This window comes from Mustela nivalis, assembly GCF_964662115.1.
Source record: "Mustela nivalis genome assembly, chromosome: 8".
NCBI classification, from domain to species: Eukaryota; Metazoa; Chordata; class Mammalia; order Carnivora; family Mustelidae; genus Mustela; species Mustela nivalis.
Window position 1 is genome coordinate 74,877,805 of NC_139027.1, and position 27,185 is coordinate 74,904,989.

Sequence of the window (27,185 nt, forward strand, 5' to 3'; positions counted from 1 at the left end):
CCTTTGTCCCTCTCCCCAAGGTGGTCACTCACCGGTGCAGAGTAGATAAAGTTGAACAGCATAAGTGCTATAATAAATATGATTGCACCGATGATGATTTTGAAGTGGTAGCGTTTCCAGAAAACGCGGCAGAGGATTGTCACAGGTGACCGTAATATGAACAAGGTGTTGGGGCGTCTATGCATGAGCAGAGGAGATGTCAGAGGATGGAGGCACAGAGGGAAACTTCAGGTCAAGTAATGCACAGCAAAGAGCTTTCTTTTTTAAAAAGCAACGTTTGCTTGCTTGTGTGTCCCTCCCTACCCCTTTCCCCCAGGCTGTTCTTTCCTCCTCATAACTGAGGTTGGGTGTTGGAGAGTAATGACCCCTCTCCACTTGTAGGCCCACTGCTCACCACCCCATACAAATTGCTGGGCCCAGCTCAGCTCCGGGAATGAGGAGGAAAGATTTGGTGCCTTTGTCCCGCAGGCTCTTACAGGGGAGGATGAAGTGTAGGGTATTGATTGGGTTCTGATTGGCCTCGCCCTGCTGGCTTGATTAAGGCTTCCTTCTCTGACAGAATCTCCAGCGTCATCTTCACTTTACCCTAGAAACACCATAGGCGGTGGGAGGCTGAGCTCCTTACAGCAGACGTGAGACTGGTTTTTTTTTGTTTGTTTGTTTTGTGTGTGTGTGTGTGTGTGTGTGTGTGTGTGAGGATAGTTTTAAGGCCCCTTCCAGGGCCCAGAAAAGGAATTTAGGAAAGGAAAAGGAATTTAGCTCAGGTCCCCAGAAGTCTGTTAGAGCCAAGTTATGTGGCATAGCAGTCCTGTGCAACAGACACCCTCCCCAGCTCCTACCGACATGTGCCATGTGCCATCATCGAGGACCTGGGCAGGCCACCAGCCTGTTATGGTCTTCTTCTTAAAGAGGGAGAAGTGCTTATACTGGAGGAAGTAGGGCCACTTGGAGTTAGTCTCCATCATCCTGATGGAGCACAGGTTGGCGTGCCGGGTCGGGAGGGGCATGTCAAACAGATCCAGCTCCAGGACGCCTGAGCCAAAGAAATGGTGTCAGCAAGGAGGAGCTCCCTGCCCTGTGGTTGCGGGCCCTGGGCCGGATCTCACCTAGGAAGTCATCTGTGGAGAAGATGTTATTGTCCCAGATCTGGATGATAAGCCGGGCTGGGAACTTCATCACCGTGGGGTCCAGGCTCCATATGTAGTCCTGGGGGATGACAGAAACCATGTGACTGACCTGTCTCCTTTGAGATTTCCCTCTGCCACCTCAGTAGCCCACCACCTAGTGGTGATGGACTGTCAAGGAAGAAGCTTTCTCACTGAGGCCACATTCCAAGGGTTCTGGGGTGGATTGCGGTTCGAGGGAGCGGAAAGGGGAGCGCACCCCGCCCTCCCACCACGTGGCCTGTTACCTTCTGACTCTCCACACACACACGCTCAGCTGCCAGGTAGTCCATGGTGAAGATGAACCGCCAGTTGAAGTTGCTCTCCCCAGTCAGAGAGTAGTAGTGGATATCCGTCTTCTGCATGTCCTTCTCGAGCCCAGCTAACCACCTGGGGCCAAAGTCCTTTCACCTGGGCTTCACGTGTATTGTCCCTGTCCCTGAGTTGGAGCCCTGTGGGAGGGGCTCCCTGGCAGACCACCAGGCACAGGTGGGGGTGGAGAGATGATGCCCCAGGATTGTGGGCAGAGGCACAGGGATGAGACAACTGGGGACCTCAGAGGGAATGCTGCTGGAGCCCAGCTCTCTTCCTCACCCTTTGACATAGATGTCGCTCATCCCGGTGGTTAAACTTCTCCTCAGGTCCACTTGGGCAGTTTTCCAGACAATGCAGCGCAGCTCATACCTGCAGCCGGTGGGCTCTGAGGCTTTGCTGAGGAGTAGCTCCCCCTGCGGCCGTGGTGCCCTCCATGCCCAAACGAGGCATGCCAGTTTGGGGGAATGCAGAGGAAGGAAGCTCCCGGGATTTCCGGGAGAGGAAAAGAATTGCACACCCATGGCCTGTGCCTGGGGAAGTACAGCGATGGATGTGGTGGGTCACTCACCTTTTAGGCTTTCTGGGCCTGATGTTGACTGGGGGGCCAGGAGGCCCAAGCTTCTTGGGGAAGATGTCCACCCACATTTGTACCTTTCCCTAGAGTGGAAATGGATTGGCTAGCTGGGAGTTGCTAACCTCTGTTCTCAGCACGCTGGTCTCAGAGCCCCATCCCACGTTCTGAGATCTCTTGAGGCTGGGTTCCCCCGACTGGAGGGTGGAGTGAGGAGTTAGCGGTGAGGTGGAGTGGATTTCAGATAGGAAGTCTATTAACCGCCCACCAGCTTCCCGTTTGTCTCGTGTTGGCTGGAAGAAGGGCGCAGAGTGAGGTGGACAGTGTATTATGGATTCAAAACAGATGGCATGGCGATGGAATGTCACTTGTGACCGGGGTCTGGAGGCTGAATACCCTTTAGCAGGCCATGCTAGACAGCCTCTCTGGACAGGGCTCCATGGGGAGCTTGGGGCTTTACTTCTTAACCAGCATAGTGGCCCCGAGTAAGAGCAAACTAGATGACCAAATGTCCAGGTTGCCATATGTTGCAGAAGCCCAGCCTAAGGATATTAAGCTGCCCATCAAGCACAGTGGTCTAAGAAAGGAGGGATGAAAATTGGTGAGAAACAAAAGAGTAGACTACCAAAATTGGAAGGTAGATAGATACATCTATTCCTTCAAACTGTCTGACCTCATTTTATCCTTTTGAAGTTGACCCCACATTGGAAAACAGGTTTAATGAGAATGGTTTAAAAAGTGCTCAGCGGAGAACTCAAGTGTCTGGAATGTGGTATCAGCTTGAGAAATTTGGAGCATGAGGTGAGCCCTTCTGGTGACTGGAGAGTAGATAATTAGGGTGCCCGTGGGGATTTTTATTCCTTCTGTTTGGGGTTCCTTGCCATGGAGAAAACACAGCCTGCAATTAACAGGCCAACCAGAGCTGTAATGTCTGCACATCTGACCCAGGTGCTACTTCCCCTGACCTCCCTCAGGAGAGACTAAGGCAGTGTTGGCGCTGGCTGGTAGGGCACCTTGGCCTTTCCATTAATGGATGTGGGGGGCCCAGGTTTCTTGTAGATGACTTTTACAGTTCTGAATTTCTCCATTCTAAGGGACATCATTAGACTGTCTCACTTTGAACATGTGTAGAACATGCTGGGGTTCCATGTATGTATGGCTGTGAATGCATGGTCTTCTCGTCCTGGGCTGCATCCTGGATGGCTGGGCTCCCTTGTCTCCTAATCTAGCCCCCTAGTCTCCTACCTGGTCAATGCCTGGCTGGCTATTGCTGTACAGTGTGCGGGTCTCCACATGCTCAGGCACCAGCCCCTGGGTGTGCAGGAGGTACAAGGCAAGGCGTTCTTTCTTAGGTCCCAAGTAATGAACAGGAGGGGGCTTGGGCTCTAGATGGAAGGAAGTGGAAGGAGATGGTCACAACATCATGAGCCTTCCCATCTCATAGCTGCCCTCCTCTCCCCTACCCCCAGCCTGGACAGTGGACCTGGTTGCCCTCTATAGGTAGAAAGGGCAAAATGCCCTCTGGTTTCAGAGGCCTGGATCTGTGCCTTCTGACAGTGTGCTGTACTTCTCACCGAAGCTTTGCAGTTTGAATTTTTTCCCATTGTAAAAAACAGTGTCCTCTTCAGGACTGAACAAAGGCGGAGGCAACCCTTTCTGTTTGGCATGGCGTTCCAGGAGGAAGCTTGGGGTCATCTGATCCCTCCACCTAAAGGGCCCTGCGCTGTGGAATTAAGGGAGAGGAAAAGGTGGGAAGATTTGCATCCTAGAGAACATTCTGCTTTGAGCTGCAGATGAACAGTGGTGGTGGGGGCATGAGTGGAGCCAGATTCAGGTCCTGGTTTCCCAGATGCAAGTCTCCTCCTAAGGGAGCTGGGGCCTCCCTCCTCCACCCCTCCCCTACTCTCTTGCCTGGCTTCAGGTCCACTCACTAGCAGTAGGATTTGGAGAGCCCACAACGGGCACCAAAGCCAGACAGGAGTCGGTTTTCGAGGTCAATGATTGTGGTTCCAATCTTTTCATCAGATGAGAACAGGTCAAAGTCATATAGCTGGATCTCTAGGTCCTTCTCCAGGGGGATGGTGCAGCTCAGTTCAAACATACTGGGGGTGAGGTGTTGGGAGACTGCGGACTGTGCTGTCCGCAGGCCTCCCTGTCCAGCTTCACGGCCCCTTGTTTGGTCATGGTGAATATGGAAAACAGAGCCTGGGGTGGCTGTTGCCTGCCAAGAACTGTCCCCCAGGGTTGGCTAGAAATAACTTTTGACAGGCCTGGCTTATGGGACCCTGAACTCCTTTCCCAGGTGAAGCATTTGAGAAAGAGAGTAGAACTGACCACCCTTCCATCTGTCCAGCCCTGAGTGTGTGTAAGACCCCATGTTAGGAACTCAGAGGTTAGAGAGAAATGGAAGAAGTCTTCGCCTTCTGGAGCTTACTCCTACCCAGCGTGGGAGGGTGTGAGGGTGTGGTGAAGTGGGATCGGGTAAAGTTGGGGCAGCTCACATGCCGAAGATGGGATTCAGAGTGTTGGGGCAGTACTTGTCCCGGTTGCCCATCGTTGTCTGTCCCAGTTTCAGGATCACATAAGGGTCACACTGGGGTTCAGTCATAGTGAGAGAAAGGCAACAGGAAATGGAGAGTCAGTCCAGGTTGGTTGGGGAGGGTGGGAAGTGGACTGGAAATGAGTCCCCGTCAACAGGGGGAGCCTGTGGGGAAGTAACCATCGGAGTATCAGCCTGAGGGAGCCCCAGGACCTTGACGCAAGTTTTGGGAGGCACCTGGGTTCGGTGGTCCCGGAGATGAGGGACACCATGGGGCTGGGGCTGCTGATTACCAGGCCATTGGAATCTTGGGGCTGCAGGTTGATGGCTCGAACCACGTACACACGCACCAAGCACTCCTGAGGGAAGTCCTCTTTGTTGCGCCAAACCAAGAACTGGCGGGGGGGCTTGGGGGCTTTTGGATCCTCAGGAAAGGGGTAGACGCGGAAAAGGCCCTGTGTGTGTGTTGGGGAGGGAAGATGTTGAGTGCAGGCCTGGCCCTGCGGTGCCCCTGGCCAAAGCTCCCGAGAGAGTGTGCTGCACCGAGGATGGGAGAGAGGGGCGCAGCAGAGACGCTTTGTGGGAACAGCAGGTTTGGGGGGTTATGTTGGGCTGACAACTATGGTGGTTGGTGGGTTTCCAGTTTCTGTTGATGCAGACTCTCATTCCACACCCCGTCTATCCCTTCAGGCTGGAACTTGTTCTCGAAAGCTCTTGGGCCTTGGGAGACCTGCACAGGCCCGAGCTGGATTGAGAAGAGTCTTGCCTATCCCATGTAAAGGGGGAGGTCACTCTGAACCCCTGCATTGGTCAGCCTTTTATCCCATGCTCCCCAAACTGTTTTTCAAGCCTTCCCTACCCCATCCCCACCATGAACATAGAGGGCCAGGGCTTTGATTAGAATCTTCTGGGGGACGGAAGAGGCATGGGAGACGGGTAGTTCCATGGGAGTGAATATGCACCTTGAACTCCCCTACCACAGGGCTGTCCAACTTGGGCTCTTCTTGGTAGAGTCTGAAGGTCTGGCAGAAGTCCTGCAGGCCTTCAAAGGCGGGCACGGCTTCCAGCTCACAGTCATACACCTGCAGGGGGTGTGTGGGGTCCAGGCCGGTGAGGAGAGCAGGCCTGGGCTCAGCTGAGGGAGGACCATTCCTGCCGTCAGGGGGTTGAGGGATCACCAGTTCCTGGGTCTCGCTTTGAAGCATTTACCCAGTCAGTGGCCCCAGAGTCAGCACTGACTGCTGTAGATGGGGCAGCTCTGGTTCCCCAAACAGCGTGTCTGATGGAGGTGTGGCCTGTAGTCTTGGGGAGACATCCCCCAGCCCCGACCCTGTCATTCCTAGAGGCATCAGGGCGAGGTCTGCTGGTCTCCCCCAGCAGATGTCATTGTGTGTCTCAGCAGTCTCCCCTCCCAGAGATCTCCAAACCTTCAGGGTATGGTAGTCTTTGTACTTGTACTGCAGGGCCTTAGCATCTCCCGTGGCCCAGAACAGCTTGCTCCACCAGTCCACTTCATGCTGGTACTGATCCTGGCAGGGAAGCTCATTCTGGCCCTTGGGGAGAAGGCACCAGAGCCCTCCCCTGACCAGGGTCATGCTGTACCCACCGCCTCCCTGAGCTGCCCAGAGTGGTTCCTTGTTCCCTGGGGCTGAGCCTGCATCACCTGAGCTTTGCTGGGACTGATCCAGAACTTTTCATAGAAGTAATCTAGGAGCTGAAAAATGAGAGCAGGAGAGCAAGGTGAGGCACCACATGCCGACCTAGTCTCCTCACTGTCTCTGACCCCCCAGGAAAAAGGGATGGAAGGCAGGGCTTCCTTTCCTGGCTCCCTGACTCTTCACAGAGCCCTTTCGATTCAGGGATTGGCACACATGGAACCAAGAGGAGGGTAAACTTAGTTCTTACCCTCATGGGCCTCAGCTACAGACAGAACTCTGGAAGGGCCCGGAAATGCAGAACCCCAGTCTTACTAAATCAGAACCTGCTTTTGCTCAAGATGTCCCCAGGATTCCTGTGCATTCAATTTGATAAGTGCTGCTCTCGAGGAGTAGTTCTGAACCTTGGAAACACTGGAATCACCGGGGAGGGGGTGTAGGCTTGGAGACACTGCTGATGCCTGAGGCTTTCCCCAGCAATCCTGATGGAACAGGTCAGTGGCCTGGCCCATGAGGATTTCTTTAAACTCTCAGACGGTTCTAATGTGTAGTCCAGGTGGAGAATCACAACTTTAGGGTTCTCATGTACACCAGGAACACACGTATCAGAGCTCTGTTTTATCTCCACCCCTGCTTGGGGACAAGGGTTGTCCCCTGTAGATGGATTGGGAGAAGGTGGAGACCCTGAGCCCTTAACTCACCTTCTGGTACTTGTTCACAGACAGCACTGTGTGGAGAGAGAGCAATCATGAATCTCAGGAGAGAGAGAAGAGTGAGGGGGAGGGACACCAGCCCAGAGGGCAGCCAGGTCCGCCCCCACTCCCAGTGCCAGCTTGAAGGTGAGGGCTGGGGAAGGGCAGGGTGAAAGGACTGTACTTGGGAGCTGTGGAGGCACGTAGTCCTCAGCCCAGGGGTCGCAGAAGTAGGGCTGTAGGGAGTGGATGTTGGCCTGACCCACCACGGTCTGCTGGCCGAAGTCCTGATTGTCCACCACCTTCAGTGTGAGGGGTGGCGCATAGGCTTCCTCTGTGGGGATGAACTACAGCCCCAAGGAGAGGCGGAGCATGAGGGCTCATGGGAGGAAAGGGCTGCCCCAGCCCCTGCTCTGCCCCAGGTCGCCTTACCAGCGTGAGGAAGAGGACTGACTGCTTGAAGTTAGGGTTGGTCTGGAAGTCCTTGATGGGCTCTGTCTGCAGGGACTCTTCCCAGCATTCTACCAGGAGCTGGGGGAAATGCACCTGCTTCATGTTCCGAAGGCCCCAGACAAGAATCTGCCGGAACAGAGGAGGGGCAGGGCAAGTGGCAGCTGGGGCCTCTAATGGGGTCCTGGCCATAGAGGGTTCTGTCCTGGGAGTGATGGTGCATCAGGTGGCATCTGGGGCCAGGAAATGAGCTGGATGAAGTCAGAGTCTGAAGGCTAGCACAGGTGTCCTGTCCCATGAGGGATCAGTGCTTGTCCTCAAAGCCTCCGTGAGGGAGTGCCCTCTGGCTACTGAGACTATCCTTCACTGGCCTCCAGGGCCCTTGAGGTATTGCCCTTCCTCCCCTGCTTCTTTGTTTGGCTTGCAGTCTTCAGGAGGGAGTTCCTGAGGCTGGCTGCCTTGAGGGCTCACAGAAGTAGGGGGTACCCCAGATTCCTTGGGTGTCCTTGTTGCCATTTAGCTCATTGCCAACTTGGATCCCACAGAACTCCACGGTCGTTCAGTGTGCTCAACAGACACTGGGCACCCCAGCAAATGTCCATGCTCTTACGGAGGCCTGTTCTGGGGACCAGAGTGGGGTTGCCTGATCTTAGGGGGCATCTCCAGGGCCAGGAGGACCTGACCATCTTTTGATCTTCGCCAGATTCATGGCTGAGCACAGAAGTTCCGTGTGGGGACCTCCAGGCTACTGTCGAAAGCTAGGTGAGAGACATGCTGGCACTTGGAGGCAGGCGGGGCCAGGCCCAGATTCCGGCTCTGCCACTTCCCCTGTGTCACGTTGCCTGGGCTAGCTTGTTTCTCAGAGCCTCAGCTTTCTTGTCTGAAAGTGGCCCCTACTGCAGAGGGGCAGGAAGGGCTCAAGTGAGATGGTGAACATGAAAGCCTTTTGTCTATGACCCTCCATAGAGCTCTGCATTGAGACAGTTTCAGGTACTCTAGCAGAGCTTCTGCTCTTTTTTTAAAAATTTTTTTTTATTTTTATTTTTTTTTTTAAAGATTTTATTTATTTATTTGACAGAGAGAGGTCACAAGTAGGCAGAGAGGCAGACAGAGAGAGAGAGGAGGAAGCAGGCTCCCTGCAGAGCAGAGAGCCCGATGCGGGACTCGATCCCAGGACCCCGAGATCATGACCTGAGCCGAAGGCAGCAGCTTAACCCACTGAACCACCCAGGCGCCCCAGCTTCTGCTCTTCATGTCTCTCCTGTCTCCCTCCGTCTCTCAGACAGTGTCTTTTTGGGGTCCAAGCTTTGCCTCAGATAGTCAGGAGGGCCCAAGGAGAGTCTGCAGGGAGAGCCCCACGGTGCCCAACTGCTCTGGGGGGTGCCCGCCCTCTCTTCCCCATACCCTCATCACCTCCACAGCCATTTTCTTTAGTGTTGGCTGGATGCTCTTGGGGAGTGTGTAGACTCCGTTCTTCCAGGGAACACTTAAGATTGGCGGCCTCTCTTTGACACTCTGAAGGGGTGAGGTGGGAAAGCAAGGTGTGTGAGGCTGTAGTTGGCCCATCCTCCTACACCCCACCCCCAATCCAAGTCCCTAGCAGGGCTCCAGGGAGGCGGCTCTGGAGCCCGGTGGCAGCAGCAGGCAGGCATCGCCAAGCCCAGTGTGCTGGCTCCAGGTTCCAGGCCTTCCCTCAGTGGGTTGAGCTGGGGACTTGCTGATTGTGGGAACTTGAGGCAGGGGAGTGGGGCAGGGTGGGGGCCCCCGAGCATCTCACCCCCCCAGCCCATACCTCGGTCTCAAGGATCAGCTCACAGGACACCAGGATCTCACCCTCTTTCTCCCCTAGCAATTTTACAAGGGGGTGCCACCTCAGAGGGGGCAGGGTCCGTTTTTGGACATCCAGCCAGACCACCGGGGACCACATGCTCCGGGCCCACAAGCTCTCCTTTCCCTGCAGGGAAGGGGAAGTTCACCAAACATGGAGGCCAAGCTGGCAGGTTTCTGGCCCTTCCCCCAGGGTGCCAAGAACTCTTGGTTAAGGGCTGGCATTTCTGTTGACGTGATGCTCTCCACGAATCGGGCTCCCCCGAGAACGCATTTGGTATATTCTCCTCTAAAATAAAAACTCAGCCACTCTGCCCAGTCTGGCCCACTTTACCTGGGCGTTCTGCTGCCACAGTTCCAAGACCACAAGTGGAGGGCTTGCTTTGGTGTCTTCAGGGTTCTCGTACAGAAGAAGGTGCTGGAAAATGAGTGTCTGGGCCCACGTTGGGGCTGCAGAGCTCTTCAGGGTTTGGGTGCACTGGCTATGGTTCAAGAAGACCAACCGAATGAAGGGCACTGGGGGGTGGGTAGAAGGAGAGGAGAGGGTCCTGCCACTGAGCCCTCAAGCAAGGCGCTCCTCTCTGGCAGCTGCCACCACTGGACTAGAGATCCAGGGAAGCCCAGGCTGGGTGGCCACAGCCCCGGACAGCTGCCCAGAAGGCCACCACAGTGCAAGCTGCAGAGTGAACAGCGGGGACCATTTAGTTTCAGCCACATCTCTCTATACCGCCTGGTTGAGATCTGGGTGTTCCAGGGGTAGAAGCCCCACGGCTCCTCTGGAAGAGATCTGAGGAGCAGCTACATGGGGCTGGCCTTCCACAGCAACAGCAAGTCCTTTCACAGCATCAACTGTGGTGTCAGGGGATGTCCTGTGGCCTTCTCTATGTGGATGCTGATGCCCAGTGGACACAGCTCCCGGCAAACACCCACAGACCCGGCCCAGAGCCTCACCTGGCAACCTGCTTCTCACAAACAGTGCTGCGGGTAGGAGCACATGACTTTCCTGAAAGCTTCACTGGGTCCTCGTGCCCAGGGCTGCAAATCGCCACACCTCCTCCCCAACCCCTTCTGTCAGCTTCTGACACAAGGAACACGGGGTCCCACCGTGGATCACCCTTTCTTTTGTCTTCCCGTCTCATTAGTCCTCTGCCACAAAACTCCTCTTCCCTCTTCAAGGCCTAGCTAAGTGGTCCCCACCAGGGTGAAGCCTCCCCAGCACCTCCTCCTTGATTCCACACTTTTGGGCACACCTCTCAAGAACAGCCCCAACTTATACTCCTTGTTTTTATCTTTTTCCCAAGGCAGGGCCCTCAGTTGCTGGGGAGAGGGGTCTGCATGAGTGTCATCCCCTTCCTTGTCATATTTTTTATGCTGTTGGGTGGCTACCTCAGGGGTCCCCAGGAGCTTGGGGAGGAAAGGGTGCCTGTAGCCTACCCTGGAATGTCTGGATCTGGTTGGACATTAGGTTCCGGGCCTGGTAGATGTAGCAGAAAAGCTGATAGTAGTGGGGCTCTGGGTAAGAGAGGAACCATGTCCATCACCTGCCCCCAGGATCCCCGCCCCGGCCCCTCCCCACTGCCTGTCCTCGGATGCAGGGTCCCTGGGGCCACCTGAGCAGATTCTCAAAGCTCACTGTTGAAGATGCAGTAGATGAAGGGTAGGGCATGTAGCTGGATGTCCTCTTGGGCAGGCCTCCAGGAGCTCCTGATTGTTTTGTCTGGAGCCTGTGTCAGCCTCATCTCTTCTTTCCTGCCCTTCTCTTTCAGATCCATATCCTGTGCCCAGGACATTCTCCCTGAGGTTCTTGGGTGCTTTTCTTGTCTCCCCTAGTGCAGGCCCAGGTCACCCTTCCCTTCTAGCCCAAGGGTGTGGACCTGGGGCATGCTCTCTCCCACCCCTCAGCTGTCAGTGCCCCAACCATGGTTTGTCCTCTGCTGTCTGCCACACCCAAGGCTGGGCCCCAGCTCTGGGAGGTGGGGTTGCAAGGAGGGGTCACCTAGACTACAGAGGCTTTACCAAGGATCCCTCCAGGAGGAATATGGGTGCAATGCCCTTGTCCTTGTTCGGGACCATCCTGCGGTGCCAGCAGCGGCGGCGGAACTGGCTCTGGGGCTGAGGGTTCAGATGGAACTTGGAGCCAAAGGTGCCATACTCCCAGCCGTCCTCATCCTTGGCTGGGATGGGGTGGTGCTGTGGGGAGGGGAGCAGAATGTCACCTTCTCACCATGGCATGAGGTGTGGGCGACGGCACCAACCCAGGCAGCCCTCTCACCAGCTGCAGGAAGGAGAGGGTCTCCTCCTCCAGGCTCAGCTTCCCGTGGTTCCGGCAGCGCACACGTACCCAGCGCCGCCGGCGGCATGAGTAGTAGGTCTTTTCCACTGAGTTCCAGACCCGAGGTTGGCCCGACGGCTCAATCGCCACTCCGTATTCCCAGCCTGCAGGGGCAGGGCCACAGCCTGTGGTTGCCCAGGTGGCCATGGGCTGGGAGGTATGGACATGCCTGAAAAATGGGCCCAAGAAGGCAGGCCAACGGGAAAAGGCTTTCCCTCCTGTTTAGGTGTCTCGGGCCCTGAGGTGTGAGAAAGGATGGTATACTTGGGCCCAACTGCCCATCTTATGAATGAGGAAGGCAGGGCTCAGAGACGTCCTGTGACCCACACATGGTCACCCAGCCCATATGTAGCAGAGTCAACGTCTTGAGCCCAGGACTTTGGACTTCCAGCCCATCACTCCTTGCCTGGAGCTACTACCGCAGGTGAACCCAGGCTCCCTGACCATTTTCCTCTTTCTAGAAAGTGCTCAGGAGGCACTTACAACCTGCCCTGTCTGAAAGCTGGGGCCTATGTCTATAGAAAGGGTGGAGACCCCACTGTCCAGAGGTTGGGCCACCCCTGGAAATTCAGGCCCATCCCACCTGAGAGCTCGGTTGCTTTGAGGCTGTGGGAAGTGTCAGTCCCTGGCAGCTCCAGGGCCTCCTTCCCTCCGCCTGCTCCAGAGCACTGACCCTCACTGTCCACCGCGTGGTTCAGCTCCACAATCCAGCTCTCCTTAACATGCCAGCCTTGGGGACACTGCACATTCTCCCGGGCCTCCACGGGCTCTCCATTCTGAGGGTGGATAGACAGGGCAGGCTGGGGGCATCTGAGCTGCGAGGCCATCTTCACTCCCTCAACCACCGTGGCCGTGGTGCCTCCTGCCCCCTGGAGCAGACAGTGCTTACTACTTCTGATGCCACCCACCTGTCCACTCAGCACGCTGTACTGACTTGCCTTTTCAAATGGTAAATATATATATTTTTAAAGATTTTATTTTATTTATTTGACAGAGAGGGAGGGCACGCACACAAGCAGGGGGAGTGGGAGAGGGAGAAGCAGGCTCCCCACCGAGCAGGGAGACCGCCGACTGAGCCACCCAGGCACCCTTAGTAAATGTTTTTTTTTTTTTAATTTTATTTATCTGTCAGAGGGAGAGAGAGAGGGCGCGCACAAGCAGGGGGACAAGGAGAGGGAGAAGCAGACCTCTTGCTGAGCAGGGAGCCCGATGTGGGGCTCGATCCCAGGACCCTAGCTAGGATCATGACCTGAGCCGAAGACAGATGCCTAATGACTGAGCTGCCCAGGCGCCCCAGTAAACGTATTTTTTTTTTTAAAGGTTTTATTTATTTATTTGACAGACAGAGATCACAAGTAGGCACAGAGGCAGGCAGAGAGAGAAGGGGAAGCAGGCTCCCTGCTGAGCAGAGAGTCCCATGTGGGGCTCGATCCCAGGACCCTGGGATCATGGCCTGAGCCGAAGGCAGAGGCTTTAACCCACTGAGCCACCCAGGCGCCCCCCCCAGTAAACGTATTTTTAAAAGGAAACTTAATTATAGCCACTATCAGTGGCAAATCAGTACCATAAATAGGAAATACCCATACTAATGATTGTGAAAGGGGAACAGTGTGACTGATCTCAGCTAGATGCTGCCACCTGTCCAAACCCACTCTGTCCTTGTTGAGGAGGGGAGGGTAGTATGCCTGAGAGATGGGTTTGATCCCCACTGTCCGACACACAGTAGCCACCAACCTCCTGGGACCACTTCAGTGTAAGCTAATTAAAATGAAACAAAATTGGGCGCCTGGGTGGCTCAGTGGGTTAAGCATCTGCCTTTGGCTCAGGCCATGATCCCAGAGTCCTGGGATCGAGTTCCATGTTGGGCTCCCTGCTTGGTGGGGAGTCTGCCTCGGTCCCTCCCTCCTGGTCATGCTTACTCACTCTCTCAAATAAATAAATAAAATCTTTAAAAAAATAAAAAAATAAAATGAAAGCCAAAGTTCAGTTCCTCACTCTCACAAGTACCGCATTTCAGGTACTTGCTAGCCACTGGATAGATGGACGGTGCAGACATAGAACATTTCCATCATCATAGGAAGTTCTTTCAGATGGTGTGGGCTTAGACTAGCCCCAGACAGATTCTCTCTTGAGTAAGCACTACCTTTGGAAGAAGCCTACGAAGGAAACACTGCTCCCTACCTTGTCCCTTATAGTCTTCTTAAAGGTACCTCTACCTGCCCCCTTGGGATACTAATGCCATCAGCGTGCACCCAGGCTCTTGCTTAGCATGTGGGGGCTCACTTGGTCACTCAGACAACCCAGCTTCCAAGGTGCCCACCTGCATGCACTGCTTGTCCCCCAAGACAGCTTTGGCCCCTGCTTACCATATCTGTGTTTGGGATGGCTGCCGGCACCCAGGCCCCTGTGGTGTCACGACACTGGTTCTCATACACCTCCTCTAGCACCTGGCTCTTGTTGATGTCTACGTCCAGGAGGAGTCTGGGGGGAGGGAGACCCTAAGTTTCCAGCACATCTCCCCAAATTTTCAGGCTCCCAGGTTGTCCTCTGCTGGCCCAGTGTTCCCCTACCTGGCAGCCTGCTATGGGTAAGGCTGGGCTGTGAGGCTTGGCCTCCAGGGTAGGGTGGTGGGCTGGGCCCTTCCTCTTGGGCATCCCAGCCTCTGGGAGCAGGCTACAATGGCCACGTGCCCACCTCCCCGAGCTGTGGTTAACTGGCTCTCCCAGGTGAAAAGAACACTCCACCCCAGGCTGCATGTCCAGGGGCACACAGGCTCTAGACTTGCCCCCTTGCCTTACCTCCTCTGAGGCTCCACTGTCCACTGCCCCTGCCAGTGCCATCCTTGGGGTGCCTGGAAATTCTCCTTGGGGAGGGCCTTGTGGCCCATGACGTCCGAGAAGTTGGGGCAGTGGTATAGCCCCTGCTGTCCCCACTGGTCTTTATACTTGGCCTGGTTCTCGTACTAGGGGAGGGGCGGCTGTCAGCAGCTTGCAGCCTCCCCAGCTCACACTGGGACATCGGGTCCCTCCTTGGACCCCCTACTCTGGGCTGCAGGGGCCTCTTAGAAGTGTCTTAGGCAAGAAGGGGCCAAGGGCTTATCATCAAACCCTCCCCTCCAGCCAGGCCCATGCCTGTGGTTTTACATGAACTGTCCCCTGTAATCCTCACGATCCCATTTCACAAGGGGGGAGACAGAGGCTCAGAGGTCAGCTCTACCCCAGGATGCTTAACTACTGAAGGGTAGAGCCGGCGGATGCCTGTGTTAGAGGCCGGGGCAGGGGGTGCTACAGTGTGGTCCATTAGCCTCGTCGCTGCTGACCCGGGGAACCTAGTGCTGCTCCACCACTTACCACATCTTTTCTGCCTCTGAGCCCTTTCCCCCACATTCCCCTGCTGGACACGCAGCCCCTGCTACCTGCACCTCATTCTAGATCCCCTCTCATCTCACATCTCCAAGCCTATGTTGGGGCTGGTTACTCATGTTAAGATATCGATTCACAGTGTGCAACTTAGGAACCACAAAAATAAGTTTTTGACCCAGTAAAATAAAAAGCTGAAAATTCTTGAACTCCTTTCCCTCTGCTCTCAGAGCTTTCTCCTGTGCCATGTCCTCCCCCAGGGCAGCAAGGGTCATCTTTCCCTCCTCTCGTTCTAGAGCAGTCTCTGACTGGCTGCCCACCCACCCCATGCATCTGTGGTTCTCTGGGAAGATGCCTCACTTACTGCTCTGAATGTTCCAGGCCCCTCCCTCCCCAAAACCACCAGACTGGCCTGAAAAACTGCCCTCCAACCCCGCTGGAGTCTGCAGGGGTCCTAGGCTGCCAGGTTGGCGACAAATGAGACGTCACCTCACATGCATTGAAGTAACTGGGAGAAACTCCCAATAAAGCTCCATCAAGGAGAGAGTGACTGGCCCTAGGGGACGACCCAGCTGCCCCTTTTATCACCACATGCCCATGGCTTGTCAACATCGGAGGCTGCTCTAGGCTGCCACCTGTGTTTATCAAAGCCCATCTCATAATGCTCAGATTCTGCTGGTGATGGTTTTCTCCACCTTTGGTGCTGGGCTCTGGCAGCCTGGCCTCCCCACCTGCTGCCACCCGCCCCCCCACCCCCTCCGCTGCACCAGGGCACTGCTCACCGTCTCTGCATACACGACCACCTCACCCTCGCGCAGCAGCTGCAGATTCTTGCTGTCCGAGATGTTGCCAAACCACATGCAGACGCGGAGGTGGGCTGGCAGCATGTCCTGTCCTTCACCCTCTGGGTACTAAACCAGAAGCAGGTCGACCCCATAGGGGTGCATGTCCCCCGGGGGGGCAGGGGTGTGAGGGAGGGAGGGAGGGGTACACACACCTGCTCCATCACACTGAGCCCTGGGTGCTGGGGCTTAAAGTGAATGTTGCAGAGTTCCTGCTTTCCAGAGGGAGTTAATATGCACATGGTTATACCTGCAACCCTATGCATCACAGAGAGGCTGGTGGGGTTTGTGGGAAGACGGGTGGTGCCACCCAGGGAGCCTGGGGAAGCTCCAAAGGGAAGTGGTGATGGTGGGGACATTGACAAGTAAGTGCCGAATGTGCAGGATACACTCGGATCCTCTCACACCTCCATGGTGGGGCATGGGGAATGGGGCTGCACATCATTTTCACCAGGCCCATTTTACAGAGAAGACTGAGGCCTGGATGTGGTCAAGGGTCGGTCTGGGGTCACACAGACCAGTAAGTGGTAGAGCCAGGAGTCAGGTCTCAGTGGTTGTGCAGGATGAGAAAGTCTTCTTGCAGGACGAGAAGGACTTCTTGCAGGATGAGAAAGTGGGCATACCAGGGGCCTTCCACAATGCAAAGGACCCAGGGCAGGCAGGCTTGGGCGTGGGGAAGCCCAGGGCGGCCTGGCTGTTGAGAATACAGGGCCCTGAGAAGGTGCCTGCAGTGGGGAGGGGCTGGGGCCAGGCCAGGGTGGTTCGGCATTCTCCAGGAAGCAGTGGGGAACAAAGGACATCTCTGGAGGAAGGGAGTATCCCCCACCTGTCTCCTGAGTGGGGGGAAGGGTGAGAGGAGGGGCTGTGATAGTGCTGGTCAACCAGCCTTATTTATGGCCTGCATCTGATATGACGAGCTGGTGCCCAGGCCTTGTAGGCATTAAATGTTTGGAAAGCACTCAATCCTGGTCCAGGGGAGAGATGACAAGGGACTGGACCAAGTGTGGTGTGAGGATGATGGAAGAGATGAATCTGAGGAACAGTTATGAGGGATGTGGACTTGGCATCAACCACATGATGATGGCCGCTGTCCCCTGCCTTCCTCTGGAGACTGTTTCAACCCCATTTCACCTGCTAAAGGGCCCAGGAGAGACAAAGTGGGTGTGCCCTTGGGGATACCCCTGGAGTTTGCCCTAAGAGTTCAGGGTTTCTCCCTTGGGGTGTTTCTGGGCCCTTTCCTCCCCTAAGGAGTGGGGTGGCCCAAGGACGCTCAGCTTCCCCACCTGCAGAACGAGGGTCTGTGTCTTCCCACAGAACCTGCCGGAGTGCAGAACCCCTGTTGGGGAGAACAGGATGCTGTGGGTCGGCACCTGTGCATAGGCCACCCGCTGCTCCTTGGACGTCAGCCAGATCATCACGTCTGGGAGGCTCATCTGGGGCTGCCGAGGTGGGAGGGCATCAGGCCTGCATGGCAGGCTTCAGGTCCTCCTCCCCTGCCAGTGTATCTGGTGCCTACCTCAGGGAGAACGGCGTTGAGGCGGTACAGCCAGTCCTCCACGGTGGCCACCATGTTCCTGGGCTTAACTTCCTTGGCCTTTTGGGACAGTTCCTGCAGGAGGCGGCTGCGGAGCTGCCACCTCTTCTTGTCCAGCTCAGTGGCTCTGGGCTGATGGGCCATGCAGGGCAGAGGTTGTCTATGGCCAGGATCGGGAAGGAGGGTGCTGGGCCTCTCCACCTTACCTCACAGGACCTCCCACCCTGCCTTAGGCCAACGTGCACTTCCTAGACCCGAGATCCTGCCCTGCCCCTGCTGGCCTGGACCCTGGTTCTCATGCACCCCCCCTCCCACCCTCTCAACCCCATGTGGTGTGCCAGGCCTGTGCCGAGGAGCTCCTGTGGAGTTGGGGGAGAGCAGGGAGATAGGGGCTAACCCAACCATGGGGGATGTGAGAAGTTTGGTTTGGTAGGAGCATCAGGTGTGGGTACAGGGACAACTGGGACCAGGCTGGGTGGGGAGGTCAGTGCCAGTTTCCAGAAGGCCTGTACAGGGGAGGAGAAGCAGCTCTGTGGTCTGGGCTTTGAGCTGGGAAGAGATTTGAGCAGAGCTCTTTTCTTGAGGTGGTGGAGGTTGGGGGCTGTTCTGTAGGGTGCTGGTCTGCACCCCCACCCCATGGGAGCCTGACCAGCTCAGCCCCAGCACTGGTGCGCACGCTCCTCCCCTACTTGCAGTCCTCCACCAGCTCCCTCAGCAGCTTCTCCCACTGGGGGAGCAGAGCAGGGTCTCTTGGATTCTTTATGGATTTCAGGGTGTCCAGATTGGCTTTCTGCCCAGCAGGAGAGAAATAAAAAGTGAGCATATGGAGGCTCATATGCAGGAGAGGTTACAGGGCTGACTGGCCCGAGATGTTATCAGTCAGGACTTGGGGGCCTTTGGGGAAACCTCAGGATGTCAGTCCAAAGCTATCACATGTCCTTGCAATGCTAGGATCCCCACAACCCTCTCCACTACCCAACAGGATAAACAGCAGGAAAGAGCCAGGACAGGGCAGGACTGTAAGGGTTACAGTCTTGACCCAGGGCTTTGCTTCTGTAGGTGCACAAAGTCATATCTAAGGTGGAGGCAGCAGGGGGCTCTCCTGCCTAAAAATGTTCAGTGACTTCCTTCTTAGCAGATGCATAAGATCTTTTGTGATCTGACCTCTTCCAGTTTCTCTGGCTTTATTTCCAAATCACCTCCATGCCCTTCCTGTCCTGGAACTTCATGTCACCATGGATTTACCAGCTCTTCCTTTCTCTGCACCCCCACCATGGCCCCAGCAAATCATTCTTCAAGACTCTGCTCAAATGTTACCTTCTTTTCAAACACCTCCTCTGATTATCCTCTCTTCAGCTCCCCTCCTCCACCCCCAATCTCGCTGCCCCTATAGCTCTGGGTACTCCCTACAGTAGCTGTTTGCATATCCAAGTTCCCAGATGGGGAGGCTAGGCACTGTTTATGCAGCTTTCCATCTTCATTGTCTAGCACAGTGCCTGATGCTTCTATGCTTCTGTCTTCCTTGGTGTGGAATGCATGAGTGACTTGAGTGACTGGCTCCCTAGGACTGTGATTCAATTCCCCAAGCCTCCCATGGGCGGCAGTGGCGCAGAACTCCCCGCCTGCACCCTTCTGTACCACTCACCAGGCGGTCCCGAGTAAAGTGGAGGAGGTTGAGGCAGTTCATGCGGAAGCTGACGTCTTCCCATTGGGAGATCACAGCCACTACTGGCTTGGTGTTGTACCAGGGCACATAATGGTAGATGTTCCCTGAGACATAAACATGTGTGGGGGTGTTTGAGGGCCTCTGGGAGGTCTCCTCTTATTGTGCCCTCTCAGAGGACCCTCCCTGAGCTACTCTATTCTTCAAGGACACCATCTGCTAATAATCCTAATTGGACCCCTCCCGCCAAGAGGGTGGGTTGCCGGCCAGTTGAGAATATATGCACTTTGATGAACACAGCGGGCCTTTTGAGCATTCATTGTGCCCAGGGTTTCACATAGCTTTTCAAAGTCCCCATTTTATACATGGGGAAAATCCAGGCTGGGGCGGAGGGCAGTAGTCTGCCTGAGGCATCTAGCTCCAAGGCCCCATGCCCTTAAGGTATGACCAGGTGAGATGACCCTACCCTTGAGGTAGGTTCTCCCTTTGGGGTGGTCTGTGAGGCAGAGGAGAAGTGAGGAGACCCAGGGACCTTAGAGGGAGACCCAGGGTTTGGTCGGGGTGGGCAGCATCTCACATGAAGGGCCTGCCAGGACAGAGGCACAGGGTCAGGAGAGCAAGTATGGATACAAACGGTGATGGGGTTGGCAAACTGGGTTCCCAGGTCATGTTCCTTATTGAAATGAGGGGTGAAGGGAGATGAAACATAAGTTCATTTAAAAATTTTTCTGAATTGTAGTGCTGACTTGATGTAAGAAAAGAAATCCACAGAAGCCAAAATAAAGTAAAAGCAGAAACTCAGGGTGCCTGAGTGGCTCAGTGGGTTAAAGCCTCTGCCTTCGGCTCAGGTCATGATCCCAGGGTCCTGGATCAAGCCCCGCATCGCATCGCATCACCCTCTCTGCTCAGCGGGGAGCCTGCTTCCTCCTCTCTCTCTTGCCTGCCTCTCTGCCTACTTGTGATCTCTGAGTGTCAAATGAGTAAATAAAATCTTAAAAAAAAAAATTTAAAGTAAAAGCAGAAACTCTGTGAGGCAAGCGAAAGCAAAGCTGACTTTTGCCTGCTAAGCTTCTGGCAAATCCTGGAGAACTTCTGCTTCTCTTTGGCAAGGGCCAGGGCAAGGTGCTCATCAGGGAAAGCCTACCACTGCCCATGGTGAGCAGTCTCACAGGAGATCCCATGTGTTATGGGTTGAACTTTGCTCCCTATAAAGGTATTTTGAAATTCTAACCCCACCACCCCAGAATGTGACCTTATTTAGAAATAGGGTCATTGCAACTAGAATTAGTCTAGATGAGGTCATACTGGAGTAGGTTAGAGCCTTAACACAATACAGATGTTCCTAGAAGATGACGAGAGGGACACAGAGAAAGGAGAGACACAGAGAGAGCCATGTGAAGATACAGGGACACAGGGGAGCACACCACGTAAAGACAGAGGCAGAGTTGGAGAGCTGTGTCTTCATGCAAAGAGCACCAGAGATTGCAGGCAATCTCCAGAAGCTGGGAGAGAGGCACAGATCTATCAGAAGGAACCAACTCTGGGGCGCCTGGATGGTTTAGTAGGTAGAGCGTGCAACCTTTAATCTTGGGGTTGTAGGTTTGAGCCCCACAGTGGATACAAAGGTTACTTAAAATCTTTTTTTTTTTTTTTAAGATTTTATTTATTTGACACAGAGAGAGAGAGAGATAGATCACAAGTAGCCAGAGCAGCAGGCAGAGAGAGAGGGGGAAGCAGGCTCCCCGCGGAGCAGAGAGCCAGATTCGGGGGATTCGGGGCTCGATCCCAGGGCCCTGAGACCATGACCTGAGCAGAAGGCAGAGGCTTAACCCACTGAGCCACCCAGGTGCCCCAATAAAATCTTTTTAAAAAAATAAAGTAAGAAAGAAGGAACTAACCCAGCCAACACCTTGACTTTCAACTTCTAGTCCCCAAAGCTGTGAGAGAATAAGTCTCTGTTGTTCTAAGCCACCAAGTTTGTGGTGCTCTGTTAGGGCAGCCCTAGGATATGAATATGCCATGCAAAGCTGGCACTCTGAAACCTAAACCCTCGGTCAATGAGACATAATCCACTGCACAGAAGACAATAGCAAAGAAACCAGCCTATGTCCAGCATGGCTCATGGGTAGAGAGAGCAGGAAATTTCCCCCAACATTTGTTACTGCAAATGAGGCCTCATGCAGGTTGTATTCTGCATTCATATCACCTGTGTAGTCTGGAGAAACTTTAAAATTGTCTTTGGTTGGTAGTGCCCCAGGGAACTGGAGGAAGCAAAGAAGGATTTCTTTAACTTTAAAGTCTCAAAGGACTTTAAATAAAGGAAGTTCAAGAAAATGAGCAGCTCAGAACCAAGATACACATTCTAGTCCTGCAGCTCTGTTTCCAGGTATACACCCAACCAAAAAGGAAAAACTGATGGATACAGAAGAAAACCGAGGAAACCACGGCATTATCAAAAGACATATTGTAAAAGGTTCATGGCAGCATGATTTGTAATAGTCCAAAACAGGAAATAACCAAAATCTCCCTCAGTAGTAGAAGGAAAAAATAAATTATGGTATATTTGCCCAGTGGACTACTACACAGCAGTGAGAACCAGCCAGAACCATGCCCAACAACATCTAGATTTTGTTTCCATTTCACAAGATGGTGGGCAAAAGAAGCCAGACACAAAAGACTGCATATTATATGATTTGTTTTATATAAAGCTAACAACCAGACAAAACAAATTGGAGTTAAGGAGGGTGGTTGTCCTTGCTGAGAGTGAGGGTAGAGGACCTCAAGGGGCCTCTGGGATGTCAGGGCTCCATTTCATGGTCTGAATGTTGTTATGTGGGTATTTTTGCTTCACAATAATTCATTGAGTTGGACACTTGAGATTGTGTATTTTTTCCATAACTATGTTATACTTGAGTCAAAAGTTTACTTAAGAATTTGGGGCACCTGGGTGGCTTAGCAGTTTTGAGTCTGACTTCAACTCAGGTTATGATCTTGGGGTCCTGGGATTGAGCGCACAGGGCTCTGCACTCAACAGGGAATCTGCTTGTCCCTCTCCTTCTGCCCCTCCCCTGCTCATGTTCTCTCTCTCAAATAAAATCATTAAAAAAAAAAAAAGTTTACTTAAGAATAAAAAAATAAAATAAAATAGGAGCGCCTGGGTGGCTCAATCTGTTAAGCATCTGTCTTCAGCTCAGGTCATGATCCCAGGGTCCTGAGTACCGCACTGGGCTCCCTGCTCTGTGAGGAGCCTGCTTCTCTGTCTCAGGCTCCCCTTGCCTGTGCTCAATCTCTCTCTCTCTCTCTGTCAAATCAATAAAATCTTAAAGAAAAAAGAATTTAAAAAGTAGTGGAGACAAGATACATAAAATACACTGTGTCAAATAGTGGAAAATACTATGGAGAAGAATAAAGTGGGGAAAGGGATAAGGAGCTGCCAAAATTTTTTAAATAGAGTGGTTACCTAAGGCCCTTCCAAGAGGATTAGAAGAAATTATGCAGAATACAGCTCAGAGAGATGACAAATAGGGAAGAGAGATTTAAAAATATGAAGAATAGGATGAGGAGTCCCATAGAGGATAGAGTGAGTTTGAGGAGGAGCCGTATAAGAGACAAGGGGAAAAAGTAACTATTGAAGCAAAAATAACTTATAATTTTCTAGAATTGTAGGAAGACACTAGTTTCAAGCTCTGGTACTGAGTGAATCATTAGAATGATAAATAAGCAGAGATCCAGGACTGGGGTTCTCAGATAAGAACGTGCAGATACAAGATGGCAATTTTCTTCTTCTACTCTTGGATAGCATACAAAAGCAACAAAAAGGAGGAAAACAGCTCAATTTTCAGCAAAACAAAGAGAGATATAATCTGTAGACTCAAAATACACATAATGACTGCCAAAAGCAACTACGATTGCGGTCCAGAGCTGAAGCAGGAAGGGGTGAAGTGTAACAGAAGTCACCTGTGGGGAAGCGCAGAGCAAGGCAGACAGCTGGGAGCTCAGCTTGATGGGAGCAGAGTTCTGAAAGTGCCAGCAAAAATATGCTCCCAGAACGAACTCTGGGTGCAGATGAGGAAATGGGAGCTGGCAAAACAAAGAAAAAAAGCAGAAGCAAAAACAAAAACACCCTAGAAAGGAAGATAACATAAAAAGAAGCCCAAGGGAGATTAGACCCTGCAGACATCTCAGGGAGAGACATAGAAATATAGAAGTAAGAAAAGTGACTCCAAATAAAAAGGAAATAGAGAGTCATGAAGGATCAGGGAAAAGCTGATGAATACAGAAGAGAAACCAAGGAAAATTGTTAAGCCCATAAATGGGGTCCCTAAAGTAGAAAACCTAAACTATGGCACAGAATATTTAAAAATATAATCTAAGAAAACTCACATGGGAATGAGATGTCTTTTAAACAAATGGTGCTTGAAAATTTGGATTATTCATATACAAATTAATTCAAAATGGATAATACAGCTAAATATAAGAAGTAAAACTGTAAAACTTATAGAAGATAGGAGAAAAGTCTTCATGACCTTGGGTTAGGCAAAGGGATCTTAGATATGACACCTTAAAAGAAAATAAAGTTGGACTTCACCCAAATTGAAAATGTTCTCATTTCAAAAACACTGTTAAAAAAATGAAAAGACGGCCATTTGCAAAGATGCGGATGGAACTAGAGGGTATTACACTGAGCAAAATAAGTCAATCAGAAAAAGACAATTATCGGGGGTGCCTGGGTGGCTCAGTGGGTTAAGCCTCTGCCTTCAGCTCAGGTCATGATCTCAGGATCCTGGGATTGAACCCCGCATTGGGCTCTCTGCTCAGTGGGGAGCCCGCTTCCTCCTCTTCTCTGCCTACCTCTCTACCTACTTGTGATCTCTGTCAAATAAATAAATAAAATCTTAAAAAAAAAAAAAGAAAAAGACAATTATCCTATGATCTCCCTGATATGAGGAAGTTGAGAGGTAAAGTGGGGGGCCTTGGGGGATAGGGAAGGAAAAAATGAAATAAGATGGGATCTGGAGGGAGACAAACCATACTGATGAGAGAGCAGGAGGCTGGCTGAGAACGGAGCAGGGGCTGGCGCCTTGCACCCCCTCTCCACCCACTCCCCTTGGTAATATGTGTGACATTCCACAGGCACCCCTGACTGCCCTAAAAGAAGAACAAATAGTTAACTTGCAGAGATCACAGTCCTGCAAGGCGAGAGTCTCTCTTGGTTTACAAATGTCCTTGAGATTTACAACAAAGAAGTTACCTTATCAATAGCCCAATTTCCAAAGATACATAACTCAGTTCCTCAAGCCCTAACGTCACCCTTCCCTCCATAAAAAACCAAAGGAGACGGAGGTAGAAGGAAAAGTAAATAAAGTTAAATTTCTTTTAAAACCTAAATCTCACTAACAAGGACGTTTGATAGCAGGAATGTAACATTCCACCAGGAGACTCCCAATTGTCTTTATGTTAGTGCCTCATTAGAGGGAAAGTGGCCTTGGCTTGATAGTAACCAGGCCTTCCATATCCTGACAGTCTTTTTTACCCCAATAGCCCTTCTGAACACCCCTTTGTCCTCACCTACCCAACTCCTGTGTATATAACCAGCCACTCCTCACAACCCGGGGCAGCAGCATCTCCGTCTGCCCACGGGTCCTGTCCCCGTGCTTTAATAAACCACCATTTTGCACCAAAGATGTCTTAAGAATTCTTTCTTTAGTCGTCAGCTCTGAACCTCACCCCACCGAACCTGACTTAGGTTCTGGAACTTCATCAATACGAGACTCTTTAATCTCACAAAACAAACTGAGGGTTAGGGGGTGGCAGGGGAGTAGGGAGAGGGTGGTTGGGTTATGGACACTGGGGAGGGTATGTGCTATGGTGAGTGCTGTGAAGTGTATAAGCCTGACGATTCACAGACCTGTACCCCTGGGGCTAATAATACATTATATGTTAATAAAAAAATAAATAAATAAACGCTTATCAGAAAAAATTTGTAACATTTGATAGTTACTTATGTTTTATATCAAGAAAATGACATTTATTATATTTAAAATGGCATGTTACAATGAGTGCTAGGTGTTACACGCAACTAATGAATCGCTGAATACTACCTCAAAAAACTAATGATGTACTATATGTTGGCTAAATGAACAAAATAAAAAAAAAATAAAATGGCTTTTGAAAATGACAAATACAATAAACAGAAATTGTGCTAAAAACAAAAGAAAAGATGAGCCACAGACTATTTGCAAATCATGTATCTGATAAAAGACTTGGATCCAGCGTATATAAAGAACTCTTACTGCCCCATAAGAAGAAAAACAACCCAATTTAAAAACTGTTAAAAAAATTATACCACTAAGTAAATTATTAACAAAATAAAAGAAGATTTGAACTACTCATGAAAGAGTATACCTCGTGCCAGGGACAACTGATCCCAAATGATCAACACTTCAAAATAATCTGGTCAAGTTAGGAGACTTGCAAGATACAGGATATTTGGGCAGCTGGACAGAAAGGTGAAGAGATTTGTAGGGAAAAAATATCAGAAAGACAGAAGGTATTGGTTATGAAACTTTAAGAAGCCACAAACTTCTAGAGCAGGACATGAGAGAATTCCTTAATATATTTGGAGTAGAAAGGACCTTTCTCATTATGACTCAAAAGCCAGAAGCCATAATAGTATGAGTACATTTAAAAAAAAGTCTTCATGGGAAAAAAAAAATCACAAACACCACAGACAAAGATAGGAGACAAATAAGGGAAATATATTTACAGCTCATATCATAAGGGCCTAATCTCCCTCATATATGAAGGGTCCGAGAAATCAGTAAGAAATTGTCTAATATCTCGATACAATAAAAGAGAAAATTACATAAACAGGCAAATAAAAAAAGGGAAATACAAACGACTTTGAAACATACGAAAAGTTACCCAACCTTATTTATAATGAGAGAAATACAAATGAAAACTACATTGAAATCCCATTTTTCACTTACCAGACTGATAAAAATCCAGAAGTTAATACCTGATTTTGGTGAGGCTCTCAGACGTAGCTGGTGGGAGTGTTAAGTGGTACAAACCTTTGGAGGATTATCAGTCAGGATACAGCCAGAGAAAGAAAAAGACCATGGCAGATATTTGACATAGAGGAGATTTAATAAAGAAAATGTGTTGAAAGGGCCAAGAGATCAAAAAGGGGAAATTGAGGGGCACCTGGGTGGCTCAGTCTGTTAAGCCTCTGACTCTTGATCTCAACTCAGGTCTTGATTTCAGGGTTGTTGAGTTCAAGCCCTGCTCTGGGTTCCATGCTAAGCCTACTTTAAAAAAAAAAAAAAAAAAAAAAAGGTGGGATGGGGAAGTGAGCTTCTCCAGAGGTTAGTAACAGGAGGAGGAAACTACCGCTCTTAGGGCTGGGTAACAAAAGGTATGCAGTGGTGTGACCACAGACAGGCATACCACCAGAGCTGTGCCATCGAGGTAGCTGCACAAGGTGCTGGAGCCACCAAGAAGGGGACTGCAGAGGAGGGGCTGCTTGGTCGAGGCGGGAACTGTGGAGGAGCAGCTAGACAAAGCTAGGATCTCTGAGGTCAGTTAGCTACTTCCAGAGATGCCTCCTGAATTGGTGTCAGCAGGGAGGGAGAAGGAGAAGCAGAGAGACCAAGTGAAGAGGTGGGGAAATAGAAGAGAATGACAGGATCTCCCCTTTTATCACCTGGCATGGGAAGTGGGGAAATGTAGTTTGCAGATATATGGCCCTGAGATACAGAATGGCGCAAGGAAGGGCAAGAAAGAAGTCTGATCTAGAGCAGAGCATGTAGTCTCTCCTTGCTGGAGATGCTGCGAGCAAACAGGAAAATGATCAGCACAGAGGACAGTTTTGCAGTATCTGCCAAGATGCAAATATGCTTTGACCAATTTCACTTTGAAATCGCTTATGTAAGACTATAACTTGACAACATTATTTGTAATAGTAAAAGATTGGAAAAGTTCGTCAAGATTTATCAAAAGAAAAGAAGGTGCTTGTGCACACCCCCAGCCCCCACAAAGAATAATATAAGGGTAGCTATTTTTAGATATTGCTGAGATAAATAGATGACATAAGAAAGGATGGTGGAGGGGTGCCAGGGTGGCTCAGTGGGTTAAGCCTCTGCCTTCAGCTCAGGTCATGATCCCAGGGTCCTGGGATCGAGCCCTGCTGGCTCTCTGCTCAGCAGGGAGTCTGCTTCTCCCTTTCCCTCTGCCTTTTCCCC

General features: G+C 51.7%; 1 protein-coding gene across 3 annotated transcripts in view; it reads right to left on the bottom strand.

The window, feature by feature from the left end:
* The window catches only part of FER1L5 (fer-1 like family member 5), a 55,406-nt gene that overhangs the window by 2,361 nt on the left and 25,860 nt on the right, over positions 1-27,185 (bottom strand). For 2 of the 3 annotated variants that reach the window (XM_082746741.1, XM_082746740.1), the window contains 33 exons: positions 18,925-19,049; positions 17,969-18,069; positions 17,262-17,439; positions 17,029-17,184; positions 15,686-15,814; positions 14,343-14,506; positions 13,911-14,025; positions 12,218-12,320; positions 11,485-11,648; positions 11,229-11,402; positions 10,846-10,987; positions 10,647-10,724; positions 9,547-9,728; positions 9,178-9,339; positions 8,790-8,900; positions 7,368-7,514; positions 7,120-7,282; positions 6,945-6,970; positions 6,252-6,302; positions 6,016-6,117; positions 5,551-5,670; positions 4,882-5,043; positions 4,551-4,642; positions 3,981-4,151; positions 3,624-3,772; positions 3,295-3,434; positions 2,047-2,135; positions 1,758-1,847; positions 1,412-1,553; positions 1,107-1,206; positions 840-1,033; positions 477-586; positions 33-177 (listed from right to left, as the gene is read on the bottom strand). In XM_082746741.1, coding sequence (XP_082602867.1) covers positions 33-177; positions 477-586; positions 840-1,033; positions 1,107-1,206; positions 1,412-1,553; positions 1,758-1,847; positions 2,047-2,135; positions 3,295-3,434; positions 3,624-3,772; positions 3,981-4,151; positions 4,551-4,642; positions 4,882-5,043; positions 5,551-5,670; positions 6,016-6,117; positions 6,252-6,302; positions 6,945-6,970; positions 7,120-7,282; positions 7,368-7,514; positions 8,790-8,900; positions 9,178-9,339; positions 9,547-9,728; positions 10,647-10,724; positions 10,846-10,987; positions 11,229-11,402; positions 11,485-11,648; positions 12,218-12,320; positions 13,911-14,025; positions 14,343-14,506; positions 15,686-15,814; positions 17,029-17,184; positions 17,262-17,439; positions 17,969-18,069; positions 18,925-19,049 — 4,277 coding nt within the window. The remainder of the gene's footprint in view (positions 1-32; positions 178-476; positions 587-839; positions 1,034-1,106; positions 1,207-1,411; positions 1,554-1,757; positions 1,848-2,046; positions 2,136-3,294; positions 3,435-3,623; positions 3,773-3,980; positions 4,152-4,550; positions 4,643-4,881; positions 5,044-5,550; positions 5,671-6,015; positions 6,118-6,251; positions 6,303-6,944; positions 6,971-7,119; positions 7,283-7,367; positions 7,515-8,789; positions 8,901-9,177; positions 9,340-9,546; positions 9,729-10,646; positions 10,725-10,845; positions 10,988-11,228; positions 11,403-11,484; positions 11,649-12,217; positions 12,321-13,910; positions 14,026-14,342; positions 14,507-15,685; positions 15,815-17,028; positions 17,185-17,261; positions 17,440-17,968; positions 18,070-18,924; positions 19,050-27,185) is intronic. The other variant, XM_082746742.1, reaches the window with a different exon arrangement.